This window comes from Sipha flava, unplaced genomic scaffold (genome assembly GCF_003268045.1).
Source record: "Sipha flava isolate LNK unplaced genomic scaffold, YSA_version1 108_pilon_pilon, whole genome shotgun sequence".
NCBI classification, from domain to species: domain Eukaryota; kingdom Metazoa; phylum Arthropoda; class Insecta; order Hemiptera; family Aphididae; genus Sipha; species Sipha flava.
Genome location: NW_020271725.1, coordinates 2,132,983 through 2,148,547, shown reverse-complemented (window position 1 = coordinate 2,148,547; position 15,565 = coordinate 2,132,983). Strand labels below are relative to the sequence as shown.

The 15,565-nt window shown below is 29.4% G+C and overlaps 2 protein-coding genes across 2 annotated transcripts; one reads left to right on the top strand and one right to left on the bottom strand.

Annotated features, from left to right (window-relative positions):
• The first annotated feature begins 891 nt into the window (after positions 1 to 891).
• Positions 892 to 2,399, top strand: LOC112686538. The gene is made up of 4 exons (XM_025558885.1): positions 892 to 1,504; positions 1,580 to 1,750; positions 1,807 to 1,965; positions 2,056 to 2,399. Exons 1-4 carry the CDS (start codon positions 892 to 894, stop codon positions 2,397 to 2,399), a joined length of 1,287 nt encoding a protein of 428 aa, XP_025414670.1.
• Positions 2,400 to 10,323: 7,924 nt separating this feature from the next.
• On the bottom strand, positions 10,324 to 15,061 carry LOC112686629 (alpha-taxilin-like). The gene is given in 9 exon segments (XM_025559011.1): positions 10,324 to 10,518; positions 11,800 to 12,068; positions 12,126 to 12,681; positions 12,791 to 12,919; positions 13,006 to 13,212; positions 13,277 to 13,423; positions 13,502 to 13,801; positions 13,868 to 13,989; positions 14,656 to 15,061. Coding segments are annotated over 8 exon segments (1,698 nt in total). The 5' UTR covers positions 13,922 to 13,989; positions 14,656 to 15,061; the 3' UTR covers positions 10,324 to 10,482.
• Between the last annotated feature and the right edge of the window lie 504 nt (positions 15,062 to 15,565).

The following is a 15,565-nucleotide window of genomic DNA, read 5'->3' as shown; positions in this document are numbered from 1 at the left end:
ATTCTTCCGACCACAATCAATAACAACGACGCGGTAAAAATAGATATGATACTCGTACAATTAATTGACCCTTAATCCGGGCCTGTGACGACACAGTAGTCATATGTTCATATTTTGTTTTAAATAAAGTTAGTCCACATTATTTTAACTACCTATAACCTATATAAAAAACCATTAATGTTTTAAATTATTATTTTTTATCGAAATCAAATTATTATATTAGTATTAAATATTGTCCTGAAATAGTATATCTAAGTTTTATATTTGTATTTATATTTTATATTTATACTCCAACAGATGATTCTAATGAAATAAAAACAAAATACTCTTTTTTATTTCCACAACATTTTTTTTTAACTTAACGATGTTTATTTTTGTGATACTTTGAATACGATGCATTTAAATTAACAAATTTGAAACATTCATTTTTTAGAGTTGGTATTGAAGTATACGCTTATAATGACAGACAAATATTATAAGCACAAAAGTGGAGCTGAAAAACGTAAAATTCGGTCTGAGAAAGAATTACAATTATCGAGTAGAGATCTAAAACAAACAAAACTTAATTTTTTTGGAAGACCAACCCATTTAAAAACCGATAGTACAATCGATCCACAGCTAAAATTAAGACAGCCTCTATCATCATCATCATCATCATCATATCATGATGATGACTTAGCAATTGAATTAAATAACCCTTCAAAACAATATAATGATTTAGAATCAACAATTAACCAAAAAAATAAATCTTATTCTGAAAATGATTTATCTACTTTTAAAAATTATTCCAATGAAACAAATTATAATGAGAAATTAAAAGAAGAATTTGAGATAAATATTTTACATCCATTTTTTCTACCTAATCTAAATAATTCTTCTATTTATGAAAAGATGGCATTTTTAAAACTTCATCCAATTCAACCTTCTGATATTAAGTCACTAAGTTTTGATCCTTGTAAAGTTTATTTTCGACTATTACCAACAGGAGAAAGTCTACAGAGAAAATGGTTATCATATTGCGTTGAGAATAAAAGTGTTTATTGTAGTATATGCATGACATTTTCTATTGACAAGAACACATCTTTTTGTACTGGTTCAGTAGTTAATATTAAAAACTTGTGCGAAAGACTCAACAAACATGAAAAGTCATTGAGACATTCTGATGCAACTCCATGTTATTTAATAAATAAATCTGGAGTGAATGTAGAAAATCTTATCAACACTGAAAGAGAATTAGTTGTGAAAAATAACCGAGAAATAGTTCATCGTGTAATTAACAGAATACTTTTACTCTCAAAACAAAATGTAGATTTTAGAGGTAAACGCTATGAATCTGCTTATGATTTGAATAATTTACAAAACAACCATGGGAATTTTTTAGAAGTTGTTAACTTTTTATCTACATATGATCCAATAATGCGAGTTCATGTAGATAAAGTTTCTAAAAAAAGTGCAGAAATGAAAAAAATAAGAGAAGCCAATACATCTCAGAAACATGGCCCTGGTTCACTAATTACATTTTTATCAAAAACTACTATTAGAAATATAATTGTACTAATGGGGAACATAATACAAAAAGCAATAGCAGTGGATGTAGTTGCAGCTGGATTATTTTCATTAGAAGTAGATTCAACCCAAGATATTACTGTAAAAGATCAAATGTGTATTTGTGTAAGATTCGTTAATGTTAATAGTGAAAACTTGGTTCAAGAGAGACTTTTAAAAATGGCAACAATAAAATCAGCAACAAGTGAAGCACAATACAAATTAATTAAAAAGGAATTATGTGATTTAAACATATCATAGATTTAAAATTACTTGTAAGTGATTCTTTTGACGGAGCATCTAATATGAGTGGGAAGTACAAAGGTTTACAAAATCAATTAAAAGTAGATGCTCCTAATTCTATATTTACTCATTGCCACGCTCATGTTTTGAATCTTGTCATTCAAGATTCTGTAAAATGTTGTGTTTGTGCTCAAAATGTTTTCTCTTTAATTAATAAAACTGCTGTATTTTTCACTGAATCATATTAACGTGCCGATGTTTGGACAGATACTATTTTTGAAAATGAAACTAGTGCAGATAAATTAAGAAAATTAAAAAAGATAGGTGCTACAAGATGGAACAGTGCGGATGATGCTTTACGAAGTATATTTAATACATGGTCGGATCAAAACGAAACCGAACTCTCAAGAAATCATTATTATTACGTATTAGATGCTTTACACACAATTGCTTATGCTGATAATACAGATCCACACACTGCATCTGATGCAAGAGCGTTAATTATAAATTGGACTTCATATGAAACTATAATAACAGCGTTTCTTTTTCTCCAACTGTTCAGTTCAACAACTCCAGTGTCAAAATATTTACAAACAAAAGGATTAGATTAAATTACTGCGTGGAATAAAATAAGTCATATCATGAAAGTATTAAAAACTATGTCTGATATAAAAAATTACAATGATCTCAAACAACGAGTTTCTATTTTTATAAAAACTATGACTAAACGAACAGAGTCTCTTGAAAATATTTTTATACAAGACGAATTTCCTGTTCAAAGACAAAAGAAAGTAAAAAGAATGTCTGGAGAGTGTGCTTTTGATTCTGCTGTAAATTTATCATCTGACCAAAAATATCATATAAATGTATTCAGAAGAATTTATGATGTTACGGGAATGGCTATGAATGAGCGATTTGGAAAAAAAAAATAAAAATCTAATTAATGCTTTAGCTTATTTAGATCCACGGCGATTTGATGAAATTAAATCTAATTCAATTTGTCTGGTTGAAATTTTGAAGTTTTTAGCTGATAAAGTTAACCTTAAGTATGATGATTAACAAGAAGAACTTTATCATTTTGCACGTTCTTATAAAACTATTATAAAATCCTCAAAAGCACTTTTTGAAAATTTATCCGACTATAAAGATGACTTAATAACAAATGAACCAGTAAATAGTGAACAAATCGAAGATGAAAGTAGTGATGACAACAATGGCGATGATAAATCTTTCGACTTTTCTAAATCTAAAATTAAAAAAAATGATTGCGAAGAATGCATACCATGCGTTTTTAAACTTTTACAAAAATATAATTTGCATTCAACAGCGTATTCAAATTTATATATATTTTATAAATATATATTAACTCTGGCATGCACACAAACAAATTGTGAAAGGGCATTTTCCAAGTTAAAAATGATAAAAAACAGATTACGTTCAACAATGGAACAAGATTTATTAAACGCGCAACTTCTTCTAAGTATAGAAAACGATTATTTGCCTGATACAGAAAGTATAATTGATAAAATTTCAGAAAGTTCTACAACATTTACAATTATACATTTTATGTACACAAATATAATACAAGATGTTTATTAATTGTTTTCAAAAGATAAAAATGTAACTATTATAAAAAAAATTAAATTTATTTTACACTATTAAGATTAAGTTTATACAATCCTATTGTTTAAAAACTGAAATTCTTCTTATTTAAGAAAATAAGTATGTACTATAATGAATACATTAAAAAAATTTGCTGACAATAAAATAGAAAGTGCATTATATGTTTTTTTATTTTATAGAATGTTGATAGGGCCCTAAAAATGTTTTTGCACCCCGGGCTTTTTTATTCCAGTCCGCCACTGCCTCTGCACATGGGACGCCCTCCGAATAACGGACGCTCATAAATTACACGGGCGGTATTTTAAATTAACTTTTGAATGCGAACTCTTGACCTAAAACCATGAACCCTCTCCTGCTGTCGACAAAATTAGTACAACATTCGTTAACGTACCCTAGACAATGTTGTACGCGAAACGCAACGGTGTAAGATCGGTGTCGATTCGAATGTATTCTGTAACGCGTCTGAAAACCCGATAGAATTGAATGAACAAAAAAAAAAAATTCTATCGCAAAAAAAAAATCGTCCCATACTCTTTCCGCAACCTAGCAAATAATAATATTGTTGACGATTACAATAAACAGGTGACGGTAAATAATAAACTATGAATCTACATTATTTACAGTATTGGGATAACTATTTTATCTAGTTTAGCTGCAATGTTTTACACTCCAACGTATACATCAATATAACATGTTGTGACGTTGATGAAGACGATAATTACTTCTGTTCGTAGGCGTGCCCTGTATTTCAGAGGGTGTTTACAATATAGAATACTTTTGGGCCCTATTTTGACAAAACGTGTAAGTTTTAATAAACTATGATGTGTAAATAATTAAATAAACTTAACTTTAATTTTTTTTATTTCATATCGTGATAATTAGCCCCAATTAATATGTGTTCCTCGTAAACGTGAATCTCGTATGTGTTTCTCAGAAAGCTTCAATTATTTATAATGATTTCTACTTTTGTAGTCAATTGTAGCTGTTATATTATCATAAGCAGATTTTGCACAAACATTTTGAACATTTTGTTTTATTTTTTTCTATTACGAAACATCATTTATTTTCTACCAAATAATTTAGTACTAATGACATTTAATTTGAGCGACATCAGTTAAAATACTCTTACTCTTAGACTTAAATTTTAAAGCCCATTTACAACATTTTGAAAGTTGTCCACCTACCGTAAGCATGCTTGTGCTTTTGCCGTCGATATTATAACGTAGGTTACCGTACAGTTCACCGAAGGCTCGTTAAACGTCAAGTGCATAAATATTGTTATTTGTTATTATTTATTACTCAGATATGGGTATCGTTATTGATTTCGCATAATATAGATACCGCGCGCTACGAGTGCATTAAATACAGTCATAATATACAACTGTTTTCCTCATTCAGTATTTCGATACTTCAATATTAATTTTTTAAGGTCACGAGCCAGTTAAATTATAATTTATTGTTAAAAATTCGTTAGTAGATAATATGAACTAAAAAGGCTTAGGAATATCTTTCAAACACAAATATTTTGTCATTATTTCTACGCGTTTAAAAAAGAACATTGAAAAGCCCCGTCACTATATTTTCATATGGAAATTATTCCTTGTGAGATCAATTAAAACGAGTAGATAATTAAATTTAGAATTAAAATATTGAAAATGAATAAAAATTCGTTTATCGTGTCGGTATACAACACTATTATACCTCTCAATTGAATTCAATTAGATATATAGCAATGATGCAATTTCACTGCCCACATACAAAATCCAGTATCCACCAGCCGCTTTATGAGCAATTGGCTATTCTAAAAATGATATTGACTAATACTGCCTGTTAAATCGTTTTCGGCAAGTCCATTTGTAGAATCAGTGGCGTACACAGCAATTTTCAGTGGGGGGTTTCATAGAAAAACAAAAACATATTACCTAGTACTGAGCTGTAATAGTTTATACTAAAAGCTCTAAAAAAAATAAATATTATATAGTAGAAAACAAAGATTCTTAAAAAATGCATTTTATTATAAATTATAAACTTATAAAATAATTTCTAATTTTCTTGGTTTTCGTCCCAACTCATCAATAACCTCTTCGGCTGTTAAGGGCATTCCACGATATATTGACAACATGGTCAGTCCATTCAATCTGTCCTATGAAAATAATATTTTTTCGAGTTTAGAGTAAAAATAGAATATAAAAATATTTAACTCTTTCATTGTATTTCTCAAATGAATTTTTACTCTTTTTAAATTTGAAAACATTCTTTCTGGGGTAGCTGTTGATATTGGCAGTGTACATAATATTTTTAATAACATGTGAATACTCGGGAAAATAATTGAATTACATAGCCTTAATGCATCGATTACATTTGATGGTTTTTCGTTTAAACGAGCTTCCACATTTTTAGTTCACTATGGGCAGAAGACATAAGAGTAGAAGGTGATAAGTAGAATGAAACGAGAGATTCAAAATCTGTTTTAATAGAATCTTCGATTTCAGCAAATAAACAATGAAAACCTAAATAACATAAAATACATTTTTAGTTTGATTTTGATACTATGATAAAATACTGACAAGAATATTAAGTCTTTAATAGTATTAAAAATAAATAGTAAAAATTATTAGAAACCTTTAAAAATATTATGGTGCTCTAGGAATCTAATTTCTAGTTGGTTTATAAATGACTCAATATAAGGAATGCAAATTGTAATTCTGAAATAATCTTCTGATTTTTCTACAGATATTGGTGGATTAGCACGGTAGATTTGCCTTTCATTTAATTTTTTAACAACAATTTTAAAATCTAAAACTTCTGCCGTTTTCTAAAAAAATTAAGTAAATATATTCTGCAATTATATGTATATAAGAAACAAAATAATGGATTTATCTATTAATGAAAATTATGTCGGTATAAAAATTAAGTAATATTGTGTATTTACTTGAACCTCAATGAACATTTTTTCAAACTCGGTTTCAATGTTTGTTCTTAATTGTTTAAGTGCATTCACATTATCTTCAGCTAAACCAATCATTTCTTTTAAATCAATATCTATTCTTTGCAATTGCCTACATAATGGCAGTCCAAATGAAAATATCTTTTAGAATAACTGGACAGGTGTATAACAGGAACTGTCTCAATTCTGTAGCTTTCCATTTACTAATAAATTCAATAATTTGGGGTTTTCGAGAAAAGTCATTAGTAATATGACGTTTTATAGATAATAATTTTGAGTTTAACAACAATATTTTAGCATGAGGTAAACGTACATATCTGCAATTTGGTTTTCCTTCTATCCACAATTTGATCATTTTCTTAAGTACACCGATGCATATTAAATGCAAATAATCCAAACATATTCTAGTAATAGGTTGTTTAAAATTTGGAATGTTTAGTAAAATTGATTGTCCCTGGTGAGTCCTCATACTCATATCGAATGAATGCCTCATCAGTTCTTATAATATTATTTTTAGTTTCTAGGAAACGTATGCAATAATTATAATATCTGAAAAACCCAAAAACATCAATCCATAATCCATAATAATGTTGTTAATCGGTGGTATCCGATAAGGAAGACCGAAACACTTTACACTACGTCAATCGCCGAGTGTGGTTGTGACAGTAGGAGAAAATGGCAAAATGTTATTACCCGCATTCACGTAGCACACCATATACATATCTTTATACTACATATATAGGGTCTTTATTACTATTTATTATTACTTTATTATTATTTTTATTACTCAGATACTCTACAGTCTACAGTGGTGGCGGTAAACAATGATCCATAACAAAATGTAATCACAGAAATTGAATAGATATTAATATCACTTATTTTAATAACTAAATAACCATACAACAAATTCTTGATGTTATACCATTTATATGATATAAGTATAAATTATATTTTATTATAATGTCATAGGTATCATATTATATTATCATTAATCGTAGTAATATAAATTATACTACATCAATATTATACCACTACAGCTATAGCTATAGATATATATTACGACATATGCGTGAATCATATCGGTAATGATATTGTGGATATTTAATAGATGATCAACATATCCATAGTAAATTTAGTCCAGAAGTTATCTTGTATGGATATCTATACGATATCTATACGAAGTAACATATGGACTAGATGTAATATGGATGTGATGGTCATCCATTAAATAACCACTGGACAGCATGTGCTGTGTGGGTATTGAATGTAATAGATACATAATTTTTCTGTTCTCACTAACGACGTCACAAATCAGTCGACTTCCAGATTGTTAACAAAAAACTAGTCGGATTCACATGTTCTTCTTGGTGTTAGCGCGGTCTACTTAATTATTGCAAGTGCAAATAAAAAACGTAGGAAGAAGCATTCTTTGCGGGTCAAAAATTATTTAAAAACTCAAAATATCGGAATCATCAAATGATTTGCAATTCTACGAGATGTTTTATTTAAAAATCGTACGCGAATGTCCAGAGCAAATTTTTATACGAATATAATTGAACCAGAAATAGCATGGGAAAACAATCGTTTCAAAGATAAACTGTTTCGGCTAAAATTAAGCTGTTGATATGATATTTAGCTGCCAGAGTGAAATGCAATGTAATGCGAATGGATTCTCAGTGAACGCGAAAAACATTGCGTTGTAACGTGTGTCACGAAAATGTAGCTGTCCAACTCGAAAGAGCATGCGCTGTTTCAAGCTTTTTTGTTCATCTCGTGGTGCTCGTGTCAAAAGAACGAAAAAGCGCACGAGCATAAACACACCATATTAGAAATACTTATAAGCGCAACCAGTGGTAATACGATAACGATTACCAATTAAAATAGTAGTTAGTCGTAACAATTACAAAACTACCTTATCTACAATGTTTTCTTGGAAATACTAAAATACGCTTAGGGATCCCCGTGAGATAATGTACAGATATATTGACCAAAAATATGCATCTCAAACGAAACTAATTCTTCACAAAAAATGTTGGGGGATTCACTCCCACACCCCCGGTAGTAAGCCACTGGTGTAGTCCGAGCAATTAATTAAAAATTGTGTCCATTGTAGACGGGCAAAACAATTTCACTCGCGAGGATAACAATAATACGTTTTTAGACGGCGCTTTGTGTATGCAATCTAAAGGCATATTTCAATTAATTATATATTCGTACACTTATATTGTATAGAATGTAAATATGATACACAAAATGAGTGAATATTTAATAAATAATTTGAAAAATTTGAATGGAACAAAACTGGCACTAGTAATTCAAAATAAGAGCGTGACATTCTGGTAGTTATAAAGTTATCGTAGTTATGTAGTTATCGACTAAAGTAAAGCATAAAACTATAGTTCAAGAATTATGAACAATTAAACGATTACATTTTATTTCTACCAAAAAAATTATGTCTTAAACTTCATTTTGGCCTTTGATTTGATATGTTGGAATTCATTGGAGGCTTGTTATATCAAGTTAAAATGTAAGTTCGGAGTTCCCACGTATCAGATAATACTCAGTAGTAGGTACTACTAATCTGGCACTATTGATAATTTATATAGTGACAACATTTCAAATACAATTTTATCTTGAGTAAAATGTTTAATCTATTAAATATATAAATATAATTGACTTTTTTAGTTACACTAAATTCTGATTTTTTTACCTAGTATTGAAAATACATTAAAATAACAAAAAAATGTATTATTATTTACACTGGACCTAGAAAAAACATTGAGAAGATACAAAACTAATTTAAAAAATAAATAAATCTTCAAAATGTTCACGAAAATATTATCATACTTCAAACTTTGAAATATTAAAAGAAAAAAAACTATGTAAAATATTTAAAGGCCACTACAAACTAATAAAATTGTTGAGCTATAAGAGACAAATTTACTAAATAAATCAACATAAATATCAATACTTGCTGAATAACATTAAACACTATTTTCAAGTTGTTTTAAATTGTTTATTTTTAACAACAGAAAAATTGTAAAGATAATTAAAATGTGGTCTCTTGAGATAACATCTGTGTTTAATTTTTGATTTGCATTATATGAATTAATGGACATTACATAACCTTCTATTTTATTTTAATATTATTATCAATATTACAGATTTACTAAGGAAGCATGAAATATTCCTGAAATATTTAACAAATCTAACTACCAATTAAATTGCCCAGGTAAGAGAAAAAAAATAATTAACTTTAAACCATTCATGTCAGAGAATGAAAACCCAAAAATAGTAATAATGTAACAGCAAATAATTATTTCTATACAGGAAAAAGATAACAAAAGGGTGCTATCTAATATATTTAGTTATTAGTAAAAACTATTAACTAATTTTCATAAGATCCATTAAAATTTATAAAAATAAAAGGTTAATATTAGATTGGCTACTTCTATATTCCTTTAAAGATTCATATCATCAGTTAGATTATATTTTAAATGTTGAGCATATTTAAATAGTATAATTTTGCAAATAAAAAAGCACACATTTAGCAAACAAAAACAATAATAAAAGATAAATTATGTGAATAAAAATAATAAATAACATAAAGGAAAAAATGTTTAAAAAAACATTTATAACATGAGGAAACAAAAAATTGTAAGCTGGAAGTATTTTTAAAAACACAAGTTTAATTATGATATTTTTGAAAATATATATTTTATTATTTAATCAATATTATTAGACATAAAAAAAAACTTTAATTAATGTCAATAACATATTATTTTATTTTTTTAAATTTATATAATAAAAGCAAAATTGGCAAAGCTAAATGAATAAATGACAACTGATATTATACTCGTAATAATAAAAACATGTAAATAGGTATCAATATAATAGTTAATAAAAATACTTATTTTCGTACTAAATTAATATTAAATATGGCTCATTTTATAAATTAAAACTATTGTATGGTCTTTAATAGTATTTAATTAAATAAAGGCTTGAAATTAAAACAAAAATAATAATTTTGTTCAGTGAAAAATTAACACTGATTCACAGGTCCAATATTCAGATATAAATTTAATATAAGTGAACTACTACAAGTTAAACAAAGAAAAATATTACTACGTTTTCTTTGCCTTCCTTTTCGATTGAGTTTCCTGAAACATTCAATTGAGAAAATTAAATATAGCAAACAGACATGTAATGTACAGTTGGTTTATTTTTACATTTGGCATTGTATTGAAGACACAGGTATTCTCTTCTTTTTTTTTCTAAATAGGTTAAAGTTTGTAATGTACATCAAGTAAAGGATAACTAAGCAACATTTTTAATTTAAGATGATGCAATCAATAAAATGGTATTAAAATGTAAGAATTTACATTGATTTTAAAATCAAAAATTTGTTAGTACCTAATCAAAAGTTTTTATAATTTTATTTATTGCTGTTTTTTAATTTATGCATTGGATTAGAAAAAAACAACAATGGTTGAAAAAAATTAATTATAAATATTTTAATATTTGTGTATTTACTACATATAAAGAAAATGTTATTTAACATTTTTTTTTTTTTTTTGATTCTTGTTCCCTTTTTTTTAATAATTCATGATGAAAAATGGGTATTCTTCTGTATCTATTTCTACAATCTATTTCTCATGAAAGAGTCTACTTCACTTTTAAATTATAATACAAACTATACATTATTACATTGATTTATTTTATTCCTTAGATATTCATTATTAAAATTACATTAATTAATAATTTACAAATTTACATTATAGATTTTATAATTTTATCATAATCATATAATACTTTAATTTTTTACAAAACTCGATGTTCAATACATTGGATAACATATGTTTTCTCTAATTGAATAATTAAATGAAATTCTTTAACCGGCATGATTATAAATAAATAAAAACATATTAATTAACCAAATTAAACTCTTTGCTATAGAAATGCTTACTATTTACAATAAGAATTCATACAAAATATAATTACATTTCTATAGTAATCAATATCTATTCTATGGATATATAAGTATGACATAGTTTATATAGAATTCAATTAAATGAGTATTCAACTACATACAACAAGAACACCAAAAAATTATTCACGTTATTCGAAAATATGACAAAAATAATGATGAAATATGCTGGTAAAATCTTTTTCTTTGCCAACATTTTGTAAAAAATAAATAGGATCCTTTAACTATAAATATTTATTTGTACTAGTAGGTAATCAAAATTTATAGTGAAGTGTTAGGTATATTGATAATAAATTTAATATAACTATTTCACTCGAATAAAATATCTGAACTACCCAAACATTTACAATTATATAAAAAATATTTTAGTGATTTTTCCCCTTTGTTTAACATTTACAATTCATTATAAACAAATGTTATATATAAACAAAATATTATTTAAATATTATTATACCTTAGCCTTTTTTGTATTAGCTTTTTTGGGCTCCTCTTCATCAACTGACTTATTTTCAACAACACATTCTACTTTGTCTCCATTAACTGATGAACCACTACTTACACCAGTATCGTAAGCTGGTTCATCAGAAGTAGGTGATCGAGTTGATGAAGGTGATTCAGGTGACAAGTCTTCTCCATTTACTTGTAGTTGTGGCTCAGCTGAATCCTTGGTTAATTTAAACTGGTTTTCAATGACTGTCTGTAATGTTTCTTTTAACTGATCAGCTGAAATGGGACCATCACATAAATATAAAATTAGCCAAAAAGTTTAAATTTAATTACGTTTAGATTTTGCATTATCTGGACGAGAAAACCACTCAGCAACTGCAGACATGCTGACTTCACTAAAACGATCAGCTAGTTCTCCTGATACTGCATCTGGAGGTAATTCTGGCATTTTTTTATCATGTTCTAATTTAGATAAAAGTGACTGCCTTTCAGAGTGAAGAGTTCGGCATAATTTTTGCAAGGTACTTAATTGTCGAGTTGCTACAGACAAATCACTTATCATTCTAGTACGTTCATTGGTCATTTCATCTAATAGTTGCTGGCAGCGTTCATAACGCATTTTCCAACTGGCAGACTCTTTTTCTTGTTTAACTATTTTTTTTTGACATCTATAAATTAAAAGCAATAATCAAAATACTTTAAGTTTATATAAAGATTTACTTTTCCTCACTAATTCCATGTCTCCTTTAAATCCAGCAAAAACTTTATTACTTCGTGCTAAAGCATTTTGAAATTCTTCGTATTTCTCATTATACAAAGATATTTGATTTCGCAAGTCTATTTCAGTATTCTGCATTTCTTCAATTCTTGTTTGATATTGTCGTATTTCCTATTGATAAAAAAGAATACATAAGCAAATGTAACATTATAATTCCAACAAATTTATTACGCATAACTATAATGATATGTATGAACAAAATTGATAATTTAACACATACCTTCAACAATTGAGTCTTTTCATTTAAAATAGTTTCTCGTTCTACACTGATTTCCATAGTAGCTTTGGCCAGTTTAGCATCACATAATTGGGTCTCAAGCTCAATTTGTTTAGCTAACTTAACTACTTGCTACAACAATTAACAAGTATTCTATACTAAGAATCAATTCCTAGTTAAAACTGTACAAAAATAATAAATAAATTGTTTGTGCTTACAGCGCCATTTACCTGTTCTCTAAGCTCATATTGTTCGCACACATTTTTAAGCCTAGAAGACATATCCATATTATCATCTCGAAGCTTGTTATTTTTTTCACTATTTTGTTGCATTACAGTAGCTATTTCACTTAGGGTATTTTGAAATTTATTTGTCATTTCCAAGCGTTTATCTTCGGCTTCTTTTACACGTTTCAGACTCTCTTCCTGTGAAGATATTTTTATTAAATAAATTTAAATTTAAGTTGAAATTAAGAATAAACAATTTTACTCTTATTGCTTTATTTTGTTTCTGCAGTTCTCTACACAAACTCTCCAATCTACTTCTTGTCAATACTGCTTTATTCATTTCACCTCTAATTACATCACGTTCATTAATTGCTTGTGTTACCCTTTTTTCAGTTTGCTTATAAGCAGTCTGAATAAAAAATTTTAAAAAATTTAAAAAATATTATAACTACAAAAAAAAAAAAATTAATATATTTATTTTGTTTACTTTTAACTTAGTGTTTTCTTCCATTAGATCTGCATATTTAATGCATAAAGCCGCTAACTTTTCTTCTGGTGTGCTTAATGAATTCATACTGTTTAATACTGTTTTTAAAGCTTGAGCCAAATGACGGTCTTTCTTCTTACGGTTTTTATCATTAGAGTTAAGATTTAAATCAACTATACTGTCTATCTCAGAAGCTTGAGTGGCTACAAACTCAGTGCTATCAGATGTATTTAATGGATTGGACAATGTTTCCATAGTAGCATTAGAAGAAGCACATTGTGAATCTTTTTGATTACTAGCCTGCAAAATATTGTAATTAATATGAACGGAAATTTTAATTTAAACTGTAGTAAACATTCAACAAACCTGAGTAACTTTGTCAACAGAAGGCTCTTGTGACACAGTAGGTGCACTCTCCATATCAATTAAACGAACCACAAACGTTGTAAGTTAAATCAACTTCAATGGTGCATCTATTTAAATGATACCTGTAATCAATAAATAAAGACTAAGAACAAAAATGTTGATTAAAACAATCCTAACCTATACTGTATTAATATAATTACAGCATAATATATTAATTATTAATGAGATGAATTTAAACTATTGACTTGTAAATAAATTTGAAATGTTGTTTTAATTAAATGCAACAAAATTAAATTGAAATTAAGCTCCATTTAGTTATTAAGCATTTATATACATATACAATATGTTAGAGAATAGTTGAGGCAAGAATATATAAATAAAAAATGATGAGGTAACATGATACAGGTTCAATTTTAGACAGAACAGTTTTTTTCCATCAAAATCAAATCGATACGAGATAAATTTACCGAAATCAAGCAGGAAAGCAATTGGTAAATTAGGAGGGTGAAAAAACACTATTGAACCGGATAGTTGCAAACGGTAAATCGATTGAGGTGGGCCGAAAGCAAAACTAACAGAGGGCATTCGATCGGTGCGTACAGTGAAGACTTGGAACGGTGCGACAAACCGGGTGTTAACAGATAGCAGCTGTCGTTGTTAGCCCATAACAGAGCCAAGTCCAAGGATGAAGAGTAAGGTTAGAATTAAGAACGGTAAGCGCACTGCACGTACGTGTACACGGAGCAACACACGTTGGTCATACACACACGCAAAACACAGATGCTTACCGTAGACTTACCGGTGTCGAGGGGGAGGAAAATATCGAGTGAAATACGAGGTTCCGGTGGACGGCGTGCCGACGATAACACGATTCGACGTGCTGGCAACAGCAAACGGTTATCGCGTGTTTCGACCGACCGAACGCGAGAGACACGCACCACGCCTGACGCTGTAGCGCTTTCGAAAAAAAGGTTTTCCGGTCGGTCGCGGGACCCGGAGCGAACGATTGGCGGCGGCAGGGTTCGGTGTTCGCGCGCCGCGGACTGGTAAATGACCTAAAACGGCGATCGGTCGGTGCGGGACGAAGGAGAGAAAACGGGACGGATTACGTTCGGCGCGAGCACAACGTGTATATATATATATATATATGTATATATATATATACACATACACAGACGAGCGCGCGAGCGATGCACTATTATTGTATACGTACGCGGTTATATATATATTTAAATACGATGATACGATGTGTAAGTGTTGCGCACATGAACGTACGTGTGTGTACAAATGCGGGTATGTATATAGCGATGCACTGTAATGCTCTCAAGGGACCAGCGGTGGTAGTAGTGACGGGTAGAGGTAGTGGTCGTCGACTGTAGTTCTCCTGCGCTGCTACTGCTGGCTGCCCGACGGTCTTCGATGCTGCCCGTCCGCACGTCCGCTGTCGGCCGGTGCGCGCTCTCTCTCCCTCGGTCTTTCCGACTCCCCCCGAAGTGGCAGCACTGTACCAGCCGGACGACTGTGCGCTACGCGCCGTCCGCTGACCGTAGCAAATGATTTGCGCGACCGGTAGCACGTCATCGTCGCGCGGTTCGCGGTCGCCCGAGATCGTTTTCACAACCCGTGGGGCCGTTGCGTTCCGAACGTTTTCCCGTAGCCCTCCGTTTCGTTCGCGTACGAGAAATTCATACGACCGAG

Bases quoted from the DNA above. Each gene is read 5' to 3' on its own strand.
- LOC112686538 (XM_025558885.1), top strand. From the start codon at position 892: ATGGCATTTTTAAAACTTCATCCAATTCAACCTTCTGATATTAAGTCA. The intron at 1,505-1,579 runs GTTCACTAATTA...TAATACAAAAAG, and splicing joins ATCTCAGAAACATGGCCCTG to CAATAGCAGTGGATGTAGTT. The intron at 1,966-2,055 runs GTTGTGTTTGTG...ATGTTTGGACAG, and splicing joins CATTCAAGATTCTGTAAAAT to ATACTATTTTTGAAAATGAA.